At 44.3% G+C, this 24,193-nt stretch overlaps 1 protein-coding gene across 1 annotated transcript; it reads left to right on the top strand.

The window, feature by feature from the left end:
- Positions 1–3,202: 3,202 nt before the first annotated feature.
- LOC146759439 (obscurin-like) lies at positions 3,203–4,783 on the top strand. Its single transcript, XM_085510391.1, has 2 exons — positions 3,203–3,515; positions 4,497–4,783. Exons 1-2 carry the CDS (start codon positions 3,203–3,205, stop codon positions 4,781–4,783), a joined length of 600 nt encoding a protein of 199 aa, XP_085366517.1.
- The last annotated feature ends 19,410 nt before the right edge of the window (positions 4,784–24,193 follow it).

Raw genomic sequence — 24,193 nt, forward strand, 5'->3', positions numbered from 1 at the left:
ATGTTCTTTTGGGTTCAATATGTTTGCATAGTGACTTGCAACCATGGGACTGGTGTTCAAGGACTCTCTTGGTTCCTTCAGTTCCTAGGTTCTTTCTTGCCTAGATTTGACACTTAGTTTCAACAGAAGAGCTGATATTCTCTAGTGAAGGCTATTAGTTTGGGCACAAGTGGTAACCTAAACCTATTCCAACCTGTACATATAAACCTGGAAGATGGTCTCATTTCAGTCCCTCAGTCAATACTTTTTCTTTTCTTCCCTCAGAGCCAAAACCTGTGTTTATAAACCAGGAGAAGGTGCAGAAAGAGGTGAGTGCTGCCCTGGCAGCAAGTGCCTCCCTCAGCTGTAAAGTAGCACAGGATCCAACCGAAGTAAAATGGTACAAGGATGGAAGACTGCTTGCCTCCTCCAGAAAGTTCAGAATGGAATCTGTGGGCAAAACACGGCATCTGGTTGTGGAGCAGCTGGAGAAGAAAGATGCTGGAGAATACATCTGCAAGGCTGCTGGCCAGAAGATGACCTTCAAGTTGGAATCAACTGGTGAGCATTCGCTTTGGGAGCACTAAGCAGCTTTGGTGGGATGTGGTTGGGGTGGAATGGGTGGTTTCATTGACATGAGAGAACAGGCAGTGATGCTGTGAAACCAGATGGATGATGCTCAGCCTGGCCATGTGCCTCAGAGCTCTTTGCTCAAGGAAGCCAAGTGTAGTTGTGGGGTTGCTCTCAAGAGCACAGTTTGGTAGGGATGAGTTGGCGGTTGGACTAGATGACCTTAGTGGTCTTTTCCAGCCTTAGTGACTCTGTGGTTCTCTGCTTCAGGAAAGACCTACTCGCTGACTTACACACGTGTCCATGTCAAGGATGCAGCAGAAATAAAATCTGTAGCAGAAAAGGCGGAATCTCGTGCCCATCTTACAGTGAAATGTAATTATGCTTCTGATGATGATTTTGCTTAAATTATGTTATAAACCAGCTAACATCCTTTGCTTGAATGACTAAGAAGTTAAACACCACCAGGACCTTTCACAGAAATAAAAACTCCTACCTACCTACCTTTCTGCCCACAAAGTATCCAGCTTGTCTTTTGGGATTTACTTTTGCTAAGTAAAACAGATTATTTTCTTAGGAGGTTGATTTTCTACCTCTAGACTTGAGATTTCTGTTTGAACGTTGAGGGATAAAAAACATAGCTTGACTTTTTCTTCATTTTCTCTTGCTGTTTGAAAAGAGCACAGGGTTCCTTTTTTAATATATACAATGTTAGGGTATATATATGATTTTAAGTGCGATAAAGAAAAGGGAGACATTTGAGTTAGCACACTACTCAAGAGTTCAGTCCCCAGCTTTGCCACTGTTACAATTATAAGGGCAAGAACATTCTGGAAAATGAATTTCTCTTAAGTAGAGTCATTACGTTTGAGCTACAGAGACCTTTACTAGGAGAAAACTTGTTGTTCAGAGCTAAGTTGCTGTATTTAACCAAAGTAATTATCAATGTCCGTGTTTCATTGAACCTCTTTTCCATTTTGTAATGCGAGGAGTTTGATATCGGGATGGGAAGGTCATGGTTTGATTTGGATGTTGGAGTAAGAATCAAAAGATCTGGGCTCTCTTCAGGTTGTCAGTCTTATTGTCTGACTTCTTAACAACATTCTTTCTATTATTTTTTAATGATGTTTTAAGGCATTTTGAGCTGATAGGTGTAGTGTTCATGTGCAGTAATGCTGACATGAGTAAGTAGGGTGATAATGTAAGGGTTTTTTACATTCCTTCTAAATCTCTGCTTTCTCTTGTTCCATCTTTCTTAAAGAGCAATCCATTAATCTAGTAAAGGAGCTGTGTGATGAGGATGTGACTGAGCCTGAAGAAGCCAAATTTGAATGCGAGATATCCATTCCTTCTGTGAAACCTTGCAGGTGGTATCTACGTGGGAAGTCTTACAGGCTGGCGGAAACTTGATTATGCAGCAAGAAGGCACCATCCACCAGCTGACCATACTGAAAACCACCACTGATATGACAGGCACCATTCAGTTCTCAATTGGCAGATCCAAATCCACAGCCAATCTGCTTGTTAGAGGTAACATATCCTGGCTTGGTTTACATCATGAAGATGAAGAATTAATTAATGTCCAGTTTTCCTTCACTGGGGTCTTTGAAATATTGTGTGTGTGTCTGGAGGTTCTGCTCCATTTCCAGTTCAAAGTCGTTGGACACTAAATGAGACAGCTGCGTCTTAGTAAAAGATCTGTATGAATAGTTGTGATGTGCTTACTATTCAGATCTACAGAACTGAGGTTTTTTCCTTGGCTATACCAAAGAAGTCAAATCAGGTGAAATTAATTGTATTTCTGAAGTAGACAAGTTTAAGTTTGGTAGCACCTAAATTTGATGCAGTTTGTCATTGATTTTATCTGAAAGAAATTTGCAGGCATTTTATCTCCTGTTGTCCCCAGCGTAAGAGTCTCCATTCACATCCTAAAGTACTTGTTATATTTTCAACTCACTCTTATTTGAATAAAAGCCTCAACTGGGAGCAATTTAATAAACACAGAGCAAGAGCTGAAGCTTGCATTTGGTAGATACTATACAGTATTACTTTATAGAAATGTAATCAATGGCCTTCCCTATAGACAATCATTTGTTTTATCTTTAGAGTTGTTCAAAGAACCATTGTGAACATGAAATTAATTGGAATGGAATAGTTGCAAGAGACTTTCCTCTTCTTCCAATTGTCCTCATCCTTTCTTCTCTTCCACCCCTGCTTTTCAGATTACCATATACAAATCACCAGGAAGTTGGAGGACAAGACAGCTTTGGAATGTCATTCTGTCATCCTGTCCTGTGACTTCAGGCCTTCTCCAAAGGTTGTGAAATATTTCAAGGGCCACACACCCATCGAGCCCTCTGAGAAGTACAAGATCAAGAGGGATAAGCATTCAGCAGAGCTCCAGATTCTGAAGCTGAAGCCCAATGATGCTGGTGTGTACAAGTGCAAGGCGGGAATTGCAGAGACTGAGGCCACGCTGACAGCTGAAGGTATGAGCAGGGAGGGTGGCCTCTTCCATGTCCTATTTCACCTCAGATTTCTCTTCTTGAGGTTGATTTCTGCCGTTCTCTCCTGCTAACTTTGCAAATGTATAAACTTCACTGAGAAGATTACACAAAGATTATCTAGTCCAGCCATTCTACCACATCCCAGTATGCTTTATAGTAACAGTGGTAACAGTTCACCTTGTTTCCCTACAGCCCTCGATGTAGAAGTAAGGAAGCACCTGCAGGATGTGGAAATTGAAGAAGAGAGCTCTGCTGTCTTCTCCTGCGAGCTGTCCCATGATGATGAGGATGTGGAATGGTTTCTGAATGGCAACCTCCTTTACACCAACAATTACAATGACATCAAGAACGTTGGCAATTGCTGCACACTGACAGTGAAGCAGGTTAAGCCTGAGGATGCTGGCACAGTGACAGTGAAGTCAGACAAGGTGTCAGAAAGCGTGCGCCTGAAGGTGATAGGTGGGTCTGATCACAGCCCTCCTGGATGTAAGAGATGCTAAGGAGCTCCAGTTCATTCTATTGTGCAGCAATCCTGCTTCTAAAACTCACCTCTCTGGGTGACAAGTCATCAGGGGCTTTCTTCCAGTGGAAGGTTCCATTGCAGCAGATGTCAACGAAGGAGGATGGTTTTGGTGTCCTGCCAAAGCATTCCATTGCTTTTATCATCATTTTACTTAACACAAGGAGAGTTACAGGAGCAAATTTTTTTACTGCTTCAGTGCCATGCAGTGTCAATGCTGTTGTCTCCAAGGATTTATGACTGCAGGGAGAGATCATTCAGTGTGTGTTTTGCCTCTGGAATGACTAATGACCAGGCTGTGAGCAACCCGATCTAGCTGTGAATGTCCCTGTTTATTGCAGGGGAGCTTGGCTAGATGGCCTTTAAGGGTCTCTTCCAATTCTAAGGATACTGTGATTCTAATCTGCTCTCCCCAGTAATTAAGCTCTTTTACTCTACGCGCTCAGAGTTTGAAGGATTTCCTCTTTCTCCTTTCTTTTGCATTTGGTGGATCTTTTTTCCCCAGTGTAAACCTCTGATGTGTGAAATAGAAGATAGATAAAAGGAGTCAATAAAGAGGAAAATCAAAAGTGTTCAGCAGCTTATCCTCTTAATACTGTGGCCTGCTGTATGAGCTCTGCTCCACGTGAGGGCAATGCCAGCTCTCCAGCTTTAGAAGAGCTACATCCCAATTACTTCATATGATATCAGTCCCACCCACAGCAATGCAGGCTGTCCCTCCTGTTCCCTGTATTCTCCTACTGATTAGTTCAGAATTCCTTAAAGTGTATTCAGTGAACAGACATGAAACCACTTTAGGTTCTATATTGGTGTCGTCAGTAATGGTAAAGATTTATTGATACCTCTTTAAAAATCTGAACACAACTGGAAATGTCTCAACTTCTGTATCACGTTGTTCTGTTTTGCCTGTTTAATTGCAGAGAAGCCTGCTGTCTTCATGAAGTGTTTGAATGATGCTTTTGTTGAGGAGTGGGGTGTGATTAAATTGGAATGCGAAGTCTTTAAAGAGAAGGTCAAACCAGTGTGGAAAAAGGACGGTGTTGTGCTCACTTCTGGCAACAAGTTTGAGCTGCTACAGTTTGGGAAGACCCTATGTCTCCTTCTCCATGACCTCGAGAAGTCAGATGCAGGTTTATATACCTTTGATATTGGCACTGATGTTGCCAAGTCAAATGTCGGCGTTCAGGGTAAGTACTGTGGAAAGTGAAGGAGTGCTAAAAGCACATTCAGTGTGGTCACTATGTCTTACACCTATTCCCCCACGAGCCTTAATAGTTTCTACAATAGAAGTGTATTACTGCAAAATAGCACAGTGATGTCTGGAAAATTCCCATTGCTTTTGAAGTAAATGTATCTCCTTTTGCCATGAAAATCACAAAACACGTCAAGAATGTCCTGGAAATGTTTCCTTTCTAAACATCCCTAAAATGGAGAAATGGTTTGAACACCAGTAGGGGTAGGATGGTAACAAATTAGCTAATAGAAACATTTAATGTCTTGTCGTAGGCAAAACCCTTTTTCTCACGCAGCATCCTAGAGTTGTCCTCTCTGTTAGGTTTTTCCCTCTGTAGCTCATTGAATCTTCATTGTGCTCCATGGACTGAGCTGCTCTCCTTGTAGTTCTTCCAGAGCAAAGCCAAGAGATTCACGTCTCTTTTTTTTTATAGCTTTCTGGTAATTCTGAGAGGAGAATGTCTTAGAGAATACATCAGTGAGGAACGCAGCCATGATCTGCAAATCCTGAGTTCAAACACCAGTACTGCTACTCATGTCAGTCACAAATGCCTTTTCTCCATCTAAACCTCATACTAACCTATCTCTTATCTTCCAGAGCTGAATATTGGCATTAGCAAACGGCTGAAAAACAATGAAATCCAGGAGGTAGAAGATTGCACTTTTGAATGCATTCTGTCCCATGAAAGCATTGATGAGTTCAACTGGACACTGAATGGAAGCAGAGTGGAAAGTGGTGGGCGATTTAAAGCTTCTAACGTGGGTTGGTAAGAGACTCTCCTTATCAAAAGTGTGACTCCTACTGACTCTGGGGAAGTCGTTTTTATTGCCCGTGGTCTAACCTCCAAAGCCTCTCAGTCTGTGAAAGGTAATGAGATGGGAGAGATTCTGGGGTCTGATTCCTTCAACTGTCTTCTGATAAGATTGTCGTGAGAGCTAACTCATAATATGGTTAAAGTGAATAGCAACCTTCTACTTGAACCTCGAAGCACTGAGAATTTCTCTTAAAAATAAGTAAAAGGAGGAACCATTTGACACAAATGTGAGAACTACCCAAAGCACTGGGGTAGTGTTGGAAATGGGCATCTCACTACAGCTTGTTCCATTAACAGTAAATCAGGAATGATCTGTTGAGGGAACTGTGGGAGCAAATATCCTCTAAGTATAAGCTGAAGGGATGGCCTTCACATCATCTAGCTGTACAACAAATTCCTATCTAGAACATGTGCATCTGAGAGCATCATCTGAGGCTCCCAGTGTGATCAGTGGAGAGAAGGAAGAGGCAGTTTTCAGTCATGGTTCATCATCCTCAATTGGGTAGATTTAAGAGAGAATAAATGCTGCCTGGAATTCTATTGTCTGTACTTTGCAGATTACTGCTGGCTGTAGGATGGCGTCTGTTGCAAGTGCCTCTCTAACTTATCTCCAGCATGTAGATGCGTGTATTTTGAGAGAGGCATCCTACCCTAAGTGTATGTTACTCAAAAAGCATGTTTTCTTTCAGAAAAACCTACTGAGGTAACAAAACAGCTGGAGGATAAGACAGCAGCAGCAGGGCAGGACATCAGCCTGAGCCGTGAGCTGTCGAAACCAGATGTGAACATCAGGTGGTACAAGGATGGCAAAGCAATCAGAAAAAGCCAGAAGTACGACTTGCAGCAGGAGGGAACTGGGGCCATTCTGATCATCCATGACTCTACCGCCAAGGACAGCGGGGAGTACACCTGTGAGACAGAGGACTCTGAAACAAAAGCCAGGGTCACTGTGCAAGGTGAGTTGAAAAGCACACTGGGGATGGCATGTAGAGAAGTCGAGGTAAATATCTGCAGCCTGTGGGTGATGTTTTTCTCTTCTGTTTCCTTGAGCGGGATCAATTCTTAGTTTTCAGAAAATATGGTGGATTAAAATATTTTAGTTAAAATAATCTCTAAACTAAATGATAAATGGCATGAGAAAGCAAAGCTGAGAACTAAGCTCCAGAAGAGAAAACAATGTCAAGTATGGCATATTTAGAGACAGGTGAAGAACACTTGAGCGCACTGAGGAGTACTAGCATACTCTGGAATGTCTCTTGGGCTCCCTACAGCACACATACTTGCTCTGGGGCATGTCTGGATGTCTGTAGAGCTAATTGCAGGGCCCTGAGAAACCTCTGGGGCACATTAGGGGGCACTGGTTTCCATGTGAGTGTTTCCAGGTTCCCAGAAGTCAACAGGGAAGCCTTTGGAGACCCCTTGGGAAGACTCAGTGGGGCCCTAGAGTGATGTAGCAGCTTGTGTTGGTTACATCTGCTTGGCAAGGAAGCGATTTCCCTGGTGGGAGCTGACTGACTGGGAGGTGATTCCCTTGGTTTAATTAATTTAATTACCTGGATTATAATTAAATAACACTGTTCAGCGTTCAATCAAGATTATATTTTTCCAAAGTACTTCAGTCATGCATCTGTAGCAGCTTTCCTAAAATATATCGAGTTTATTCAAAATTCCAGTGATGCTCCTAAAGCACTTGAAGTGCATTTGAGGTGGCGAGTGACAAAACAGCTCTGAGAGAATCATCATCAAATCAGAACATTGGAACGGTAACTAATAGCAGAGATTCTGATAAGAATATTTAAATTTTCAAATTACCTTTTTCTAAAGTTGTATTTCACCAAGTTTCATCAATATGCACACTGAAGAGCTGACTTGCTATGTTTCTTTTTATAAAAAATCATGTGTTACAATTGAGAAAAGAAGGTATAGCATGTAACATCCTCCAAGTAAAGTGCAAAAAACATTTCTTCACAGTTCCAATTAATGTCTTATGTTTTGTTCAGACTCACTAAATGATGTATTTCAGGGTACATCACATGGGAATATAAGAAGACTATTCAGAACAGGAGCTGCAGAGCAAGATGAACAGCATGTGAAGGTAAGGCCGGGAACCAAGGACACAGCTTTTGTGTCACTCAGCCACCTGTGGCAGAGGTCAGGATTTCAGCAGGGATTTCTGCAGACGTTCCTTGAACACCCCCAGGGTGGGTGACTCCACCACCTCCCTGGGCAGTCCATTCCAGTGCCTGGCCACCCTTTCTGAGAAGTAATATTTCCTAATGTCCAGCCTGAACCTCTCCTGCCGCAGCTTGAAAACATTCCCTCTAGTTCTATCAGTAATGACACGAGAGAAGAGGCCGACCCCCAGCTCACTGCAACCTCCCTTCAGGAAGTTATAGAGAGCAATGAGGTCTCCCCTGAGCCACCTCTTCTCCAGGCTGGACATTCCCATCTCCTGCAGCCTCTCCTCATATGGCCCCATTGTGCTCCAGACCCCTCACCAGCTTTGTTGCCCTTCTTTGAACACGTTCCAATGCCTCAGTGTCTTTTTCTCAGTGAGGGGCCACAAACTGGACACAGAATTCGAGTTGTGGCCTCACCAGTGCTGAGTACAGGGGGACAGTCACCTCTCTGCTCCTGCTGGCGTCACTGTTTCTGATGCAAAATGTATGTAAGTGTCACATGTGTGACATCCTTTTTGATGGAGTTCTGTGACTGGAGTTCAACGGATTTGAGAGCTGACTTGAAGCCTGTGGGCATCACCCAGGAGTTGGGGTGAGAGGATGAGGCGTAGGAACAGGAACCTCTTTGGTCGTTATTAACTCCCAACTTTTTGGTCAGGAATCTCTGTGTGTTTCTTTATCATGTAAAGAACAGAGTCATTGTGCAACTTGTGAATGAATTGATTCACGCCTGCTGATTGGTGCTGTTTTCTACAGGGAGCTGCAATGGAAATGGACACTTGTAGTCCACTGTCCAGCCCCCTCCCGTGTTGGATTTTCTGGGCTTTGAGACACGTCTTCCAGATGCACTTTGTGTTATTTCTGATGTGTTGACCTGTTGAGCTCCAGCCCCAAAGGAGGATTCAAGTACTACCATTGGGAATGTAGTATTTCTTGCTAAACAGAATTCGTGTGCACCCTTGTCTTTCGTCTGCACAAAGGATCTTGTAATCATCTCTGTCTGCGTTTCTTTTAGAGCCAGAGATGGAGCAGAGAGGAACACAGACTTGGGTGAATCTTCATTCAGGAGCAGGGACACGTCATGCTCATCTGAGGTGTCTGGCTGACAGCAAGAGCAGAGAGGTAAGTTTCATAGGGTCGCGTGCCCATTTTATTTTATTTTTAATTCATGATGCATAGAGGCGTTCCCCAGACAAAGTGAGCATTTCTCAACTGGACTTTCTAGAAATGAGCTAGGCAGTGAAAATGGGTTTGAAGCATTCCTAAGAGCCCCGCAAGAGAATGCTGAGAGTTAATCTGGCACCCTCCTTTGGAAACGTCCGTTGTCTGTCAGCTCTTCAGCTGTGCCCTAACACCTCCCATTGCGCTGCCACACCAGGATAGAATTCCAAGCCCACACTGAGTCCTGGAATGTTGTGGTGCCGTGTTGGAATCAGATGTGACCACGTGGTCTTGGCTCCCCGCCTTGTGGGGGGTCATGGTGGACCAGGCTGTTGGCCGTTGGTGATGTCATAAGCAGCTGGAATGAGGGGAGGAGCGGTGCGTTCTGTGTTCCTTTGTGGGTGAGCTAGTGGTCGGAGTGGTTGGTTGTCTTGTTGTTCTTGTGCCTTTTGTGCCGTTAGTTAGTTAGTTTTGTTAGTTAGTTAGTGTTGTTAGTTAGCGTTGTTAGTTAGTTACTGTTGTTAGTTAGTGCCGTTAGTTAGTTAGTTCCGTTAGTTAGTTAGTGCCTTTAGTTAGTTAGTGCCGTTAGTTAGTTAGTGCCTTTAGTTAGTGGCTTTAGTTAGTATCTTTAGTGCTTTTTCTTCTCACCGTCGTGTGCAGCAGCTTGTAGGTAAGCTGAGCTGACGTGGGATGGATGGGTGGGCAGTGAGGTGTTGAGAACTGCTGGCTGTTTGAGCTCACAGCACCGTATTGCTTACTCTTGACCATCAGACGTAATTTTCCCTGGTACACACGTTCCAAAGGGGGTATCAGTAAAGTTGGCACCTGTCCCGTGCTTCTTCCATTGTCTTTGCTCAGTAGTGGAAGCATTGTAAAGTTGCTGGGCGGACAGGCATCACGTAGCCTGAGACTCAGCATGTCTTGCAGCAAGTGGGTGGGACAGTTGTGCTGTGTGTGTTATTCCATGACTGTCTTAGCCCTGCTCACTGACCTGCTCTTTCTCTCTCCTCTCCTCACCCTCCGCCCACTGCCTCGGTGCAGCTTTTGCTCTCATTTCATCCGAGCAAAGCGACAAGGAACTGCTGCAGATAGCTTGAGGTGATCTCACTGCCAGGTACGTGCCATGTTTTGTCCCCCCGCATGGTTTTGCCGCAGGGTATGCGCGGGTAGCTCTGAAGAAGTCTGTCCATACTGTGCTGTGTGAATAGAGAAAACAGAAGTGTGTTTCTGCTCTGTTCCAGCTGTTCACACTTGCTGTGATGGGTGCTGCGTGCAGTGGGATCAGCCGTGAGCCTGAGGTGGCGGCGACGGAGGTACAGTATGAAGCTCTGGCCGGTCTTTTTTCCCTGTGTTGAGCCATTAGAAGGAGCTGCAGGTGTACTCTCCTGCAGGAAAGAATGGGCCAAAAAGGGCCTGGCCACCTGTCTGTGCCAGTGCCATTGCTGATTAGTCTGGGTAGAGAGAGATGCATCTTTGCATGGCCTGGCAATGCACGCCAGAAAGGGAAATAACTGTGATGAGATGTGCAGCTCCTTCTGAAGTGCTCCTGATAAGGACGGAGCGCATTTGCTGCAGCTTTCTTTGCAGATGTGCTCCTCACCTTGAAATCCTCCTGGTTTGTCCTCATCTCCTGACAACGGCCTGTGCTCTGTTTTGCAGGCTGATAACATGCGGGAGCCGTAGCTGGTGCATGCTATGTCATCTTTAAACGTACCAGCGATTGCGGCAGCCCATGTTATTAGGAGCCACGTCGCCCAGGGGCCGGATGAGCTCTCTCTGGAGGTAAGCAGTTCCAGGCGTTCCTTGTTGTTGTGCACAGAATTAGTATAGAGTGTGAACGCCTCGGGAATACTCTCATATTTTGTGTCGTAGAAGAAGGCTTTTGTTTTAGCTGTGCTGAAGCTGGGATTGATGTTTCAATCTTTTGCAGGTTGGAGACATCGTGTGCATTGTTGATATGCCACCAAAGGAGATGAGCCCCTGGTGGAGAGGCAAGCGTGGCTTTGAGGTAGGCACACATTTTTGACTAGAGAGCACAGCTTCAGTAGTGTCTAGAATCTCCGGTTGGAGCTGCTCTGCCTGCACAGGATGGCTTCTGGATGCAAACAGTTGCCCTGTGTCGGTGTCAGAGGACCTTCCCTTTGGCTCTGGGCTTGGGCTAATGCCCACCTGTCTTTTTGTTCTTATTACAGGTTGGTTTTTTCCCTGGTGAGTGCGTGGAACTCATCAGGGGAAAACTGCCCGAGTCCATCCTACATTCATTGCCAAAGCCAGGTGCGTATTTTACATTTGACAATGCGGGTTAGTAAAATGGGGTCTGAACGTGGCTTTCAGGGGGTTCATTAATGCCCGAGTTGAGCAAGCTTAGAAAGAGAACTGCATTAAGCTCCTTGGGCACCTCCAGGGATGGGGAAAATCCGTTCTTGCGTGTCTTTGTTGGGAACATGCTTTCTGTTGTTACGTGTTCTGTTGAATGTGTTGCACTCGGCCTCGTCCAACCGAGCCAGGGCTGAAATGAACTTGTTTTTTTCTTTTGTTGCGCAGAGCCAAAGAAACGGGGCAAGTTCATCTCCTGCCTTCGTTCCCTGTTGAAGGCCTGCCCCAGGAGAGCGAAGCAGCCTGAGCCTCCAACATTCTCGGGATCCATGTCCCTGCTTGACATTGTTGAGAGGTATTTAGCCAACAGGACTTGAGGGCTGAGCTGTAGGAATGGAAGCATCCTCTGCTGTTTGAAACAGAGGGCGTTTCTAAGCTGTGTTTCAGCAGAAACCAGGCATTGCCAGAAACAGGCAACTATTGGCAAGGGTTCGGTGCAGCTCTTCCCTCACCCTGCACCACGACTGACAGCATGCTCTGTTTTCTCTGCAGAATGAGTTCTCCCAGTAAGAGGGCAGAGTCAGCAGCTTGCAGTTGGCGTTCCTGCTTCTGCCTGGGCAAACCATCCCCTGTGGCCAAACGCCAACTGCAGAGCAGTGCCAGGGAGCCCTCTGAAGCTGAAGTCTTGGTCCTGGCAGGTAAGCATGCAAATCCAGCTTTCAAACACTGCTTGTCAGCAACACAGGTAGAATTCATGCTTTCAGTGGGCTTGTACATCCTTCTGGCATTCAAGCCTGTGCCTGACATCTTCAGTTGACCCCTGTCTTTCCCAAATGAGTCTCTTGTCAACACAAGAGCTGGACCTGCACGAGGATCACTTTCAAGACAGTGACACTGTTGCTAGAAGCCTATTTGCTTCTGCCCACCATCACTGCATAGCCAAATGTCAAGAACCTGTTTCATGATTCATCTTGTGAAACTTTGACACTAACTGCTGTGCGTCTACTCCTTCCTAGGTGACCCGAGCCCTTGTATATCTCCAAGACGCCAGGCATGTTACGATGCAGCATCCTGTGCTTCCATCAATGAAGAACTGTTACTAAGCACAGGATGCTGCAGTTCAGATGAAAGCCTTCCGTATAACATCAGTTATAAAGAGAAGAATGCCATCATCGTTGAAGCTCTCGTTCATCCCATACCTGTTGAAGCTGCTGACCTGAGCCTGCCAGACTCCTCAGGCACCAGCCTGAACCGAGTGCCTTTCGAGGACAGCCCAGCCCAAGCACAGCACGAGTGCCCCGACAGCAGCACAACCATGCAGGCTCAGGTCAGCATTACAGAGGAGAAGCCAAACATCTTGGAGGGGGAGGTAGAATCAGGCCAAGAGTCCCAGGCTCCGGGCAACAGCACGACTTCTGAGACACTCTCGTCAGACAACAGAGGATGAGTCCCATCTTTCCTCCAGACCTCACACCCCCTCCTTTTTCCTATTGAATAAAGGCACGCTCGTGCTCAATCAACGCCTTGACTGAATTCCGAGTTTTCATTCGCGGAGATTGGGATGAGTACAAGAAACAGCAAGACAGCTCAGCTTGCAACGCTCTGGCTGTGGGGTGCGTGCAGGGACACTGTAACCATACAGGGAAAGGCTTCCACTGCTTCCTCAAGCTGTAGTCCAGCCCTGCTACTGCTCTGTGGCACAAAGCCCTGAGGGATGTTCCATATTGTTAACCTAAGTGAAGCCAGCTTCATGCACTGTGTTTTGTTGTTGCTGGGTGAGAGGGGGATGCACGTTGGTGAGAAGATGAGCATTGCTGGATCTGCCACGAGTGTCCCTTCTGCCTCTAAGAATATGTCCTAAGTAGGATGTGAACACTGCTGGCACTCCCTCATTGCACGTGCTTGGAGGATCTTCAGTTCTTGCACATTCAGGATGTCTGTCAGTGACTACGAGGAAATTCTCAAGTACTAGGAATTCCATGAAACAGTTGGAACGGGTAAGTGTCATCTTTGTACAGAAACAGCACGCCTAACAGTCTGTCTCACCACTCTAGAATTAATCTGAGAATAGATTAACAGCTCTTGTCAGTTCTCTAAGTCAGGTTTCATTTGTATAAATTTGAAATTCGTTTTTTAAACCAGTTAGAAATTGTAATATTATATTAGAGAAGAATTCACACTCAACTTTAAGCATCTGTGTTTTGATTTGTAGGTGGTTTTGCAAACGTAAATCTTATGCGGCATCTTCTTACTGGTGAAAAAGTTGCACTAAAAATCATGGAGAAAGTTACTGTAGGGGTAAGCCAAAAGGCATTTAAATATGAGAATATCTTCTGTTGGAGTTGTGGAGTTCTCAAGAACACGGGGGCAGGTGGGATGGTACATACGAATGCAGCCTACTGGTCCCATTGCCTTTTGAAAGATGCTGTAGAGCTGGAAAAAGTTTAACAGAGCACCACAAATCTTGTTGCTGGTTGTTCAGAGGGCAGAATTCTCTGGCTTTAAAATGGAGGAAGTTATTACATCATTACATTACATTACATTATTGTTACATTATTACAGCAACTTTACCAAAATGCCAATGAAAATGCTGAATGTTTTACTTTTCATTTTTCACAGCTCTGTTTCAGAATTTCTATGGGAGTGATGTCAGTCATTGCTGAGTTGATGTTGAATTGTGTACTGTCCCATATGTGCTTGTTCTGTTCCACAGCAGTCAGATGTGGTACCTGGTATGTCACAGTAGTTAGCGATTTCATCGCTTGCTTTTATGGTCTCTTAAGGATGACTTGCCTCATGCTAAAACAGAAATTGATGCCATGAAGAACTGAAGTCATCAACATGTTTGCCCATTGGATCACGTAAGAGAGACATCAAAGAAATATTTATAGTCATAGAGGTAAGAAATAGTTTCTGCTTTCTGTGCTGTCTTTCTTACTTATCTTTCTCTGATACTCTCTAAATGCATTTTCAGATAACCTTATCTTACAGGGAAGCTGTTTGATTGCATTGTTTCTAAGGACCGCCTTTTGGAAGAGGAAGCTCCAGTCTTTTTTTGACAGACTGTTTCAGCAATTGCTTCTGTTCACAGTCAGGGTTATGCCCAGAGACCTCAAACCAGTGAGCCTGAACTGCAGTCAGTCTTCCATAAATAATAATGAATGTGTTTTTATTTTTCTGTTGGCAGAGAGAGTTACAGTACTCCACTCCATTCCAGTGGATTGCAGGAGAGAACTGAAGGGGGGAGAAGTAACACAAAGTAGAACTCATGGGTTGAGATAGAATTATGTACTGAGATAGAGAAAAGGATAATAGTTATGATGAATGCAAAAGCAATTGCTCACCACCTACCAATCAGTGTCCGGTTAGCCTCCTAGTAGTGGAAGAGATTTACATGAAGTTATACCCCCTTCAAAACTCCTTCCACAATATGTCATATAGTATGGAATATCCTTTGGCCAGTTTAAGTCAGCTGTCCTAGTTCTGTTCCTTCTCACTTCCTTGGGCTCTCAGCTGAGATTGACTGTGGCTCTGTACAACGCTGCCTGGCAGCAACTGTAAGCATCACTGCGCTATCTCCATTGTTTCTCTAGAATGAAAACGTAGTATTATATCAGACACTGAAGAAGATAATTCAGTCCCAGCTGAAACTCAGACAATAACTTGTGCTTAGGATTCTTTCCCTACAGGAAATGTTAGATATTTATTGCTATGTGGTACTGTGTTCTGTAGCTGAGCTGGATTTTGTTATCCTTGAAGAAGTATCTTCCTCTGAAAGGGGAGTAAAACATGATGCTCCTAATGAGCGGAGCAGAGACACAGATCTGATCTGAGTGTTGGTTTCACATTTTTGTGATGCTCTTTGCTGCAGTTTGTATCTAGAGAGAAGCCCTTGTGGTGTCAGTCTGTTGTGTAACCTGCTCTAGTTTTGTGCCTCAAGGAAGAGTGATCCTTTAAACAAATGGTGGCTATACAGAGGGTATGGGGTGAGATGCATTCCTCTGGCCCCATCCAATGGATTTTCTGTCACAAAGATCATTCTCCCCAGCTTCTCTTCTCTGAGTGGGAGCTTCAGCCCCCTGCACAGGCTGGAGGTCATCCATAGAACTTGCTTCAGAGTTTGTTTCAGGTTGTTATCCTTCCTGGCCAAAAACCAGATACAGTATTGTAGATGTGGTGCAATGAGTGTTGAAGCAGGAATGACTTGTCCTGGTCTGGTTGTGCTGCTTTTTAATGCAGCTGATGATCTTGTTGTACTTCTTTTCTGTCAGAGCACACTGCTGGCTTGTATTCAGCCTGTGGTCTCTCACCACTTGTCCTCCTAGTCCCCAGGTCCTTTCCAACAGATACAAGCTAGTATTTCCCACCTGGGATATTGGAAGATGGGAACTTGCCAGCAGTCAGTGAAGATCTCTGAGACAGCGAGAGCGAGCGAGCTTTGAGTAGACTGGGAACCACTGTCCACAGCAGGAAATAAGAGAAGAGAAAAGATGTTTCCTTGGGCACTTGAGTGGAAATCATTCCTGACTGCTTTCTCATCCACCGGGAAAATCTGCTGATTGACAATTTGAAGCTGATAGACTTTGGACTCTGTGCAAAGCCAGAGGTAAGAGTATCTGTTAAATCAAATACAATGTGCCCCCAAGTAATGCATGTTTGACCACCGTATGCAACAGGGGCTTGTCCAAACAAACTCCTTAAAATCAAGCTGTTTCTGTGGCTGACATGTCATTGCATCTTGTTTGGATTGGCCTGAACTGTATGAGAGTGGTTAACAGATTGCTCAGAAGCACAGGTAGATAATTTTCTCTAGCTAGACTCCCTGTTTTCATAGTCTAAGCTGTAGATAATCTTGTAGGTATATCACCTGTCTTATGCAAGGGTCTGTAATAGGAGCATGGGGTTGGTGTGCCTAAGGAACCCTCTAAGGAACTGCATGTAGGATGAGATTGTGGATAGAATAAAATGACTTTTGCAGGTGACGTACAAATCCTGTGATTGCATATGCTTGAACTGAATTGTTTCTTGATCTTCAAACTGATTTCCAGAATCCTTTATTAACATGTAAGATGGGTGCTGGTAAGAAAGAATGGGAAGACTGCCTTACTGATTCCAAGAGAATTACTTGTCCTCAAATGATTTTTCCTGGCCAAAGTTAGAGCCTCTCACAGGTAATCGAGACCAACAGGCTGTTGTTGCACAATCAACAGGCACAATCTAGATGATCAGCTGAGGAAAATAAAGCATCATGCCAAGGGTACTAGATAAGTGAGCAGCTTGAGATCTACACATTTATGTGATACTCATGGTCTTAGACAATATTTGTTTAGTGAGGTCACATTGAATGAAAACAAAATCTAAGATTAATGAAAATATACAAAGGAGAAGAAGCCTCTGAGGCTTCTGAAGTGTTATGACCAGAAGACATAAACTCTGTTTTTGAAAGAGCAATTTGCTCTGTTAATTATCCATCATTTTTGTGCAGTCTGTTTTGTCAGACTTGTCTTTAGCTTCCAAGTTGTATGTGAAGACTTGTTTGCACTGTAATGCACAATGTACGAAAAATTGGGAGATGAAAATGTGAAGAGTTTTTCTATCTTTGATTTCATGTCTGGAATTTTGGAACCCACTACTTGCAGTTGTTAATCTGTCCAAACTGGTCTGGTTTGCAATGCCCTCATACTTCTTGAAAAGCTCTGCTGTTAAAGGCAGAACAATTCCTACAAGTGCCATGGCCCCACTGTTGTTCTAATTCTTGTTTCTTTGTTTTCCACACGCTGCTTTTCAAGCCTCCTTTTTCTTTACAGTCCAAGTGAGAATTGCACTGTGAGGTGTCTGAACCTTGTTGTGCCTCTACATAAATAGAACAGCAGCAAAGCCTGACAGGTGACTGTGCTGACAGCTCTCGTAGCCAGTAACACATAACTGTGCTAAATCCCTTGTGATGGCTTTGATTTAATTTTTGCCAGTGAAATCCTTGTAAAAGGAACTGCAGCAGTGTGATGAGCTAAGGTGAAGATGCTGGTTTTAGTAGTGCTCTAAGCTGAGTGGAAGGGCAATTGAATGAGGGTTATATGCTTTCTGTGGACAATAAGGTTGTGGTGCTGTTGGGGTGGGTCCAGAGGAGGGGCCACTGTGATGATCAGAGGGTTGGAGCAGCTCCCCTATGAGGAAAGGCTGGATTGTGGCTCTGGGCAGCCTGGTCTGCTGGTTGGCGACCCTGCACATAGCAGGGGGTTGGAACTGGATGATCTTTGAGATCCTTTTCAACCCAGGCCATTCTATGGCTGTACAGTTCCATACTGGAACAAATATAAAATGCTAACTATGTAAAACATGGAGTCAAACCTGTGTGATTTGTCCACACCAGGAGGTGAATAGAAAACAATTTGTAAGCTACAAAGCTGCTTGCATGAAAGGAAAAGAAAATAAAACTACAAGAAAAAGGGAAAACCTTTCTTCCTGAAAATAGGAAGAATAATGGACCTGACATGAAATTTGGGTGAAGCTGCCTGATTTTATGAAGCTATTCCCATTATTTTCTTGGTGCTGTGTTTCCCAAATGAGTGGTTTCTGGCTGTGCTGCAGCACCAGTCTGCATGTGAACATCAACTCTATTCACCATCTGGGAAGATTAGGACTTCCCTTCTCCCACCAGCACCACTGAATTACAGTTACTCAGTGGTTAAACAAAGGAATCCTTAAAGAAGGGTTTACAGCTGTCGTGTTATCTGAAGTGCTTGGGGCATTCTGATGCTATTAAGCTCTATGTATTAACAAGTTAAAAAAGAAAAGGTAGGCATCTGATTGTTGTGACAGTTTCTAAGTTATTTGGAAAGCTGTACCACCCAACCACTCCTTCTGTTTGATGGAGGTGACAAAGCTCAGTTTAATTTCTGACTGCTGTTTAAATCCTGAAGCTGGAGCTGGTTCCTGGAGCAGAAAAAGCTCGGAAGCTGTCCCTCCTACAAGCAGGCACCTCTGAGCAAAATATGACATCTCAATTTCTGATGGTAAGGTCAGGAGATCTGATACCAGCGTCTAGCTTTCAGCTTCATGCTATGTTAGTGGGACCTTTGGCATCCAGCACTGACCAACAGCAACTGACAGGCTGGTAACAGTGCACCCCAAAACAGTTATGTGTCTATTTATGTTATGAGGGAAAATTGCATTGCATTGAGATTTCCTATTTTTACACTTTGCAGATCTAACTCGCTGCTGGAAGAATCCTGTACGCCTTGTTCACACCATTTTCAATGAGCTGGATGAGTCTGTTGTTGGCATTTTAATACCATTGACCAGTCAGGCAATATGTATGGAGTATTTGGCTCTCTCTACAGTCATGAATGTTTGAGTATCTTCAACATGTGGCTCATTGCTTCCATTTCAGGCTGCCCAGAGAAGCTGTGGATGCCTGTCCTTGGTGTTGAAGGCGAGGTTGGATGGGTGATGGGCAGCCTGAGCTGGTTAGTGGGCAGCCAGCCCATGGCAGGGTGTTTAGAACTTAATGATCTTGAAGGTTTCTTCCAACCCAAGCCCTCTCGTGATCCTATGATTCTGTGATTTCATTCAGGTTTATTAAGATGAGATGAGTTCTCCTAAATGCGCTGTTCTCCATATGATTATAATTGGAGTCTAGATGGGTGACTGAAACCAGACACCAAACTTTCTGATGGCCAAAATGAAATGAAATCAATCCTTTACTGTGTCAGTAGTCTGTAACTAGAGCCCATCAGGTAATTCCCAGCCTCCTGCCTGTATCAGTGGCTGCACACAGTGAAAAAGTCTGATGGGATTTTAACCTCTAAAATGTTCCAAAGCAACCAGAGGGTGAATATATTCTCTATGCAAATACCTGCAGGAATAAGCTTGTCATGTATGTCCTCAGGTAGCACAGTAGTTACTGGTGGGACTCAGTAGGTCATGCTGAAAGTTGAGTCTGCTGATCTTGAAGGTCTTTTCCAGCCTAAATGACCTTATGCTAATATTTCTGTATTTATTTCTGTTCAGCTCCCAGAAAACCTCCCACCCAGCCCCCAGTTGACCCCGTGGTGAAAAATAAAACAGAAAGCTCAGTAATGCTGGCATGGTCCCCTCTGAAGATGCACCACCCCATTCCAATTGATGGCTACATTGTGGAACCCAATTAGCTAACTGGCTTCACCTGGGTGAGGTGCCACGAGTCTCATGTCCCCGTCCCAGAGTTCACGGTGAGCAATCTGTCTGAAGAGGCTGATGATCAGTTCCGAGTGTCTGCAGTCAATGCGCATGGACAGAGCCCGTCTCTGGAATTCCCAGGGAGCGTGCACCTTGGTAAGCACAAAAACCCCAATGGAAATGGGTCAGTGTGAGCTGAGGAGCTGTGTATGTTCCCTTAAGATGTTTCCTTTGACTGTAAAGATAGTAGTGCATTAACACACCAAAGGCTTTCCTTTATTCCTAGTTCTCCTATCTCCTATCAACATCCAGCTACCACTAAAGTGATACAAGATATATTTATGTGACAGAGACATGAATATCCTTATCTTGTGATATCTCACATGTGCAAGAGGCAGAACTTTCTGTAACAGATCTTAAGCACAGAAGTGCTTCTTCCAGCACTCATGCAAAGGGAGAAGTAGAAATGTACCTATGATTTAATCTTCCTTCTCTAAATGAGATACCAGACTTGCATCTAAAGAGCATTAAGACATCCATGTTGTTCTTCCTCAGAACCAGTCCTGGCTGTGAAATCCCCCCTAACAACCGGTGAAGCTGTACCTGGAAGGGATGCCATGTTTACTATTTACCTTACAACAACGTGTTGCGGCATTTGGTACCTCAATGGTAAAGTCTTACAGGAAAGTGAGACCTGCATCATCAAGAGAACCCAAACTACTCACAGCCTAATCATAAAGAACGTCACCAAGAACGATGATGGAGCAGAAGTGAAATTTGTTGCCAAAAATGTTGATGTCAGCACCAAGATGAGAGTGAGAGGTATTTGCTTTGATCCTTCTCCTTTCCTCTTACAGTCAAGGCATAGTTGCTGTGATCTGATGATTAGAAGTGGGGCTGCAGGCATTCACTGACTGTACCAAATACCTGAAATTGCATCCCATGGACTGACGTGAGTCCTGGTAATGACCTAAACATGATAGCACTGAGTGTAGGGTAAGCCAGTCTACCCAGCTGCTTGGTATCTGAACCAGATTGCTTCATGCCAGCTGATGAATGTCTGCAGTTCACAGCTACTGGCCAGTGCATTCAGTCAGCAGGTTTACCACTGCATCACCATAGAGCAGTAATTTCAGCTCCAGGTTCAGACAGCCTTTCTGACTGCACTGGAATAGTTTAGAAGTAGGGGAGCAATCATTCCAATAATATCTCTATCAATCAGCTTTGCATGACAAAGTAGAACAAATAAACATTCATGATGGGAGGACCTGTTTGTCATTGGGTGGAAACCTCTGCAGAAGCATGTTTAGAGCATTCTTAATCAGTAGAAGGAGATGTTTGGTTGATTTTTAATTAGTAAATCCGGCAAGAAGACCAAATGAAATATCTTGAATTGCTCAGCACTGACACAATGATGAGTGCAGGAACAGAAGGTGACACTTTTTCAGAGATCTTGCAGCAGACATTGACCACGTTAGCCTGATATCAATTGAAATAACGAGGCCTTTGCTCCTGACAGGTGCTGCAGTGAGATTTACCAATAAGAGCAAAGATGTAGAAAAGATCTCCGCTCGGCTGCGTGAGGAAGCCAAACTGCAGGCTGAGCTTTCAGACACAGGCGCTACTGTGGAGTGGATGAAGGATGGGAAGGAGCTCAAGGCCAGTGGAAAATATGAACTGCACATTGTGGGGAAGAAACACACCCTGAAAATTCACAGTGTCTCAATGGATGCTGCTGGAAGTTGTCAGTGCATCTGTGAGGGGGATAAAATGCTCTATCAGCTTTCAGTGAAAGGTATGTGACAGTCTGGGCTGTCCTCTTCCTGCCCAGGGCCAGCAGACTGCATTCACCTGACTCCCCGACAGTCCAGCTGTTGTCAGACAGCATGTGGGGTGTTTTCAGTGGCTGTTTTGACTTGAACTGGCCAATCTGCTTTGTAGAGCCATTTGATTTCTGTGTTCTGTCCTGTGATTCGTCCCTAAGATATAGAGGAAATCAAGGGAAAGACAGGAAAAAGAGCATCCCAGCCTTCCTGCTCTTCTGTCAGGGTGGCCACGAGAGATGATGTCAACAGCTCTTTTTGTAGCAGTGATCCCAAATGTACAAGAGACCTGTGAAGAGTCACAGGGACTAAATTGATGGAGAGCAGAACTTCCTGCCAAGGCTTGTCAGCTAGTCTTAATTTTGCTTTTCTTCTCTCTCTTTGTCATGTTAGCATGATATTTCATACTGGCAGGTCTGTCCACGGAATTAACTGGCACAGGCTGCCCAGGGAGGTGGTGGGATCCCTGGAGGTGTTCAGGAGCTGTCGAGATGTGGCCCTGATGGATGTTATCAGGGGACATGGTGGGGTGGGTTGGGGTTGGAATCAAAGGAGGACCCCCATGTATTTCATAAGGAAGCACTACTGGTAATAAGACCTTTGGAGCAAATCCTGGTAGGGCCACGCTCAGCTGGTCCAGTCCAGAGGCTGTTGCTCCTTCCTGCAGTATCTGCAGTGAAAACCAGCAGCTGCTTTTGTGTGTCTGGGCTCACATCCAGCAGTGGTGAGGGAACTCCAATGATAAGAGACAGTTCCTGAAAAAATGAATGAAATTTGACTGTATGATAGGATGGAGTTAAATGTATTGACAGGATCTCAGTCATCCCAGTGTCCATCAGCTGGCTCTCGAGCTCCTAAATACAGGCGTTCTGTAGAACGTTGTTGAATTTGTATTATACATGCGTGTTCTTGGAACTGCAGAACAAATGCATGCATAATCCAGACTTTGATTTTAGCAGCTCTGACTGCGCTGTCTCAACAGACCCAACTCAGTTGTGTGCGCTGTTTTGAAATGATATGTTAACAAGAAGTTGGAAAACAAGCTCAATTACCCTCAGTAAAATAGGACCGTGGACTTAGGCTTAAACTTTTGGCTAAGACAGTGGTGAGATTTTGAATCTTTGAAGTCAATTATTCCACTGTGTGTTAATAGGGGCCAGTTTTATCATCTAACTTTTGCACTCCAATTAATTTCCATAAAGGAATTCTGTTTTTCTTTTCAGTCCTAAGTGACATCTCCATCTTTTAGGCTCGATTTGTTTGCCAGGGGGTTACAGTGCAGTAATAGATACCCCCTCCATTGATTTCCTTCTAGTTTGCTTGTTCCAATTCTTTCCTCAGTTTTCCTATTTTAGACATTTTCTTGAAGCCTTGGGCTTCTTCCTTTGGCTCTGTACAGTGTATGTCCTTCAACTTGTGGAGATAAGGTAATCTGGTACGTGGTTTATAAAAGCTGCCAATTTGCTAGCTTCTGAATTAGAATCTAGCAATTAGAACTAGGATTAAACGTGCACGTTTGATCTTATGATAAATGAATGCCTCATGGTCACCAATGTCCCTGCAGTTCTTTACCATCATATGTATTTTGAGTGTCCATATTTTGTTTCAGCACTGGCAGACTTCGTAATCAAAGAGACAACTGGAGGAGTTATCAGAGCAGTTGCTGGAAAACAAGCTGAATTTGTTTCTGAGACCTCTGAAGCCAATGTCATGGTGAAGTGGTACAAAAATGGCAAAGAAATCAAGACCAGTAAGAAATTCACAATGGAAGATAAAGGGAAACTGCATAAGCTTGTGGCTTCAGCTGTAACGAAAGAAGACGAGGGAACATACATCTACACAATTGGAGATGACACTCTGATTTTTGATTGGAAAGTCTCAGGTAAGTTTGTGAGGCAAACATAGGATCACAATCCATGTAAAGCACTTCAGACTTAATTCATTTTATTTGTCCAGCCCTGTGGGTTTCCAGTATTTAGGACAAAGATTGCATAGCTCTATTGAAGCAATTCTGATCTTACTGTTGTCCCTATGCAAATCCACAGGATGAGCAAATAATGTAACTGTGTTGTGATGAATTCAGGACAGCCTTAGCTCCAACTGACGCTGGAGTCATGACGTGAGCCCTCACATCTGGGCTTCATTCTTCCAGTTCATGAATTGCCTCAGCGCTTACATCATCTTTAAACCTCTGACTGAAATGGTCCTAAGTTCTTAACATTGGAAACCTGTCTCCTCTTTAGACAAATTAAACTCCATATTTGGAGAGTTCAGTGTCTCCTGCTGTACCCGAACGATGCTGTGATCTCTGAGGTGTCTCCCTGAGGTGCTGTAAGCACAGCCATTAGCTCATAGTACAAGTAAAGCACTGTCAGGTCAAGCCTGGAGGAGTAATGCTTGTCACTGACATGTTCCTGTTCAGGGTGGAGCTGGAGGGTAAAATAACACAAGAAATTGTCATTGAAATTCAATATCTGTGAAATTCAGCTGGCTGCATTCACAGAACCTGGCATTGAGATCTGTTTTCTGGTTTATATCTTGAGCCTATTTTCCATAACCCAGTCCTCATTTATGAACTGAAGCTCTACTGAAAGCCTTTCGCTGTGTATGCTCATGCTGCAGTACAGCGCTTGTGACCTCTAACAGCACATTCACGTTCCTCTGATCACAGGATCCTTAAGGTTGATTAAGACCCTCTAGTCCGACTGCTCACCCATCACCACCATGATGCTCACCATCAGCTTAGCTAAAAACTCAGCAGAGATGATAGATCAAGCACAACACTGGATTTGGGATGGCTAGAGATTCCTAAGATATTGAAGGATTGCTTGCAGGTGGTGTTGGCTCAGGTATTCACCCTGCATCCCACCTCCTGTTCTGTTTGGTTGAGAATCATGCATTCTGCAATTTCACTTTGTAATTCAAAGACTCT

Source organism: Coturnix japonica, chromosome 10 (genome assembly GCF_054131305.1).
Source record: "Coturnix japonica strain WE chromosome 10, WE-NBRP24, whole genome shotgun sequence".
Lineage (NCBI taxonomy): Eukaryota > Metazoa > Chordata > Aves > Galliformes > Phasianidae > Coturnix > Coturnix japonica.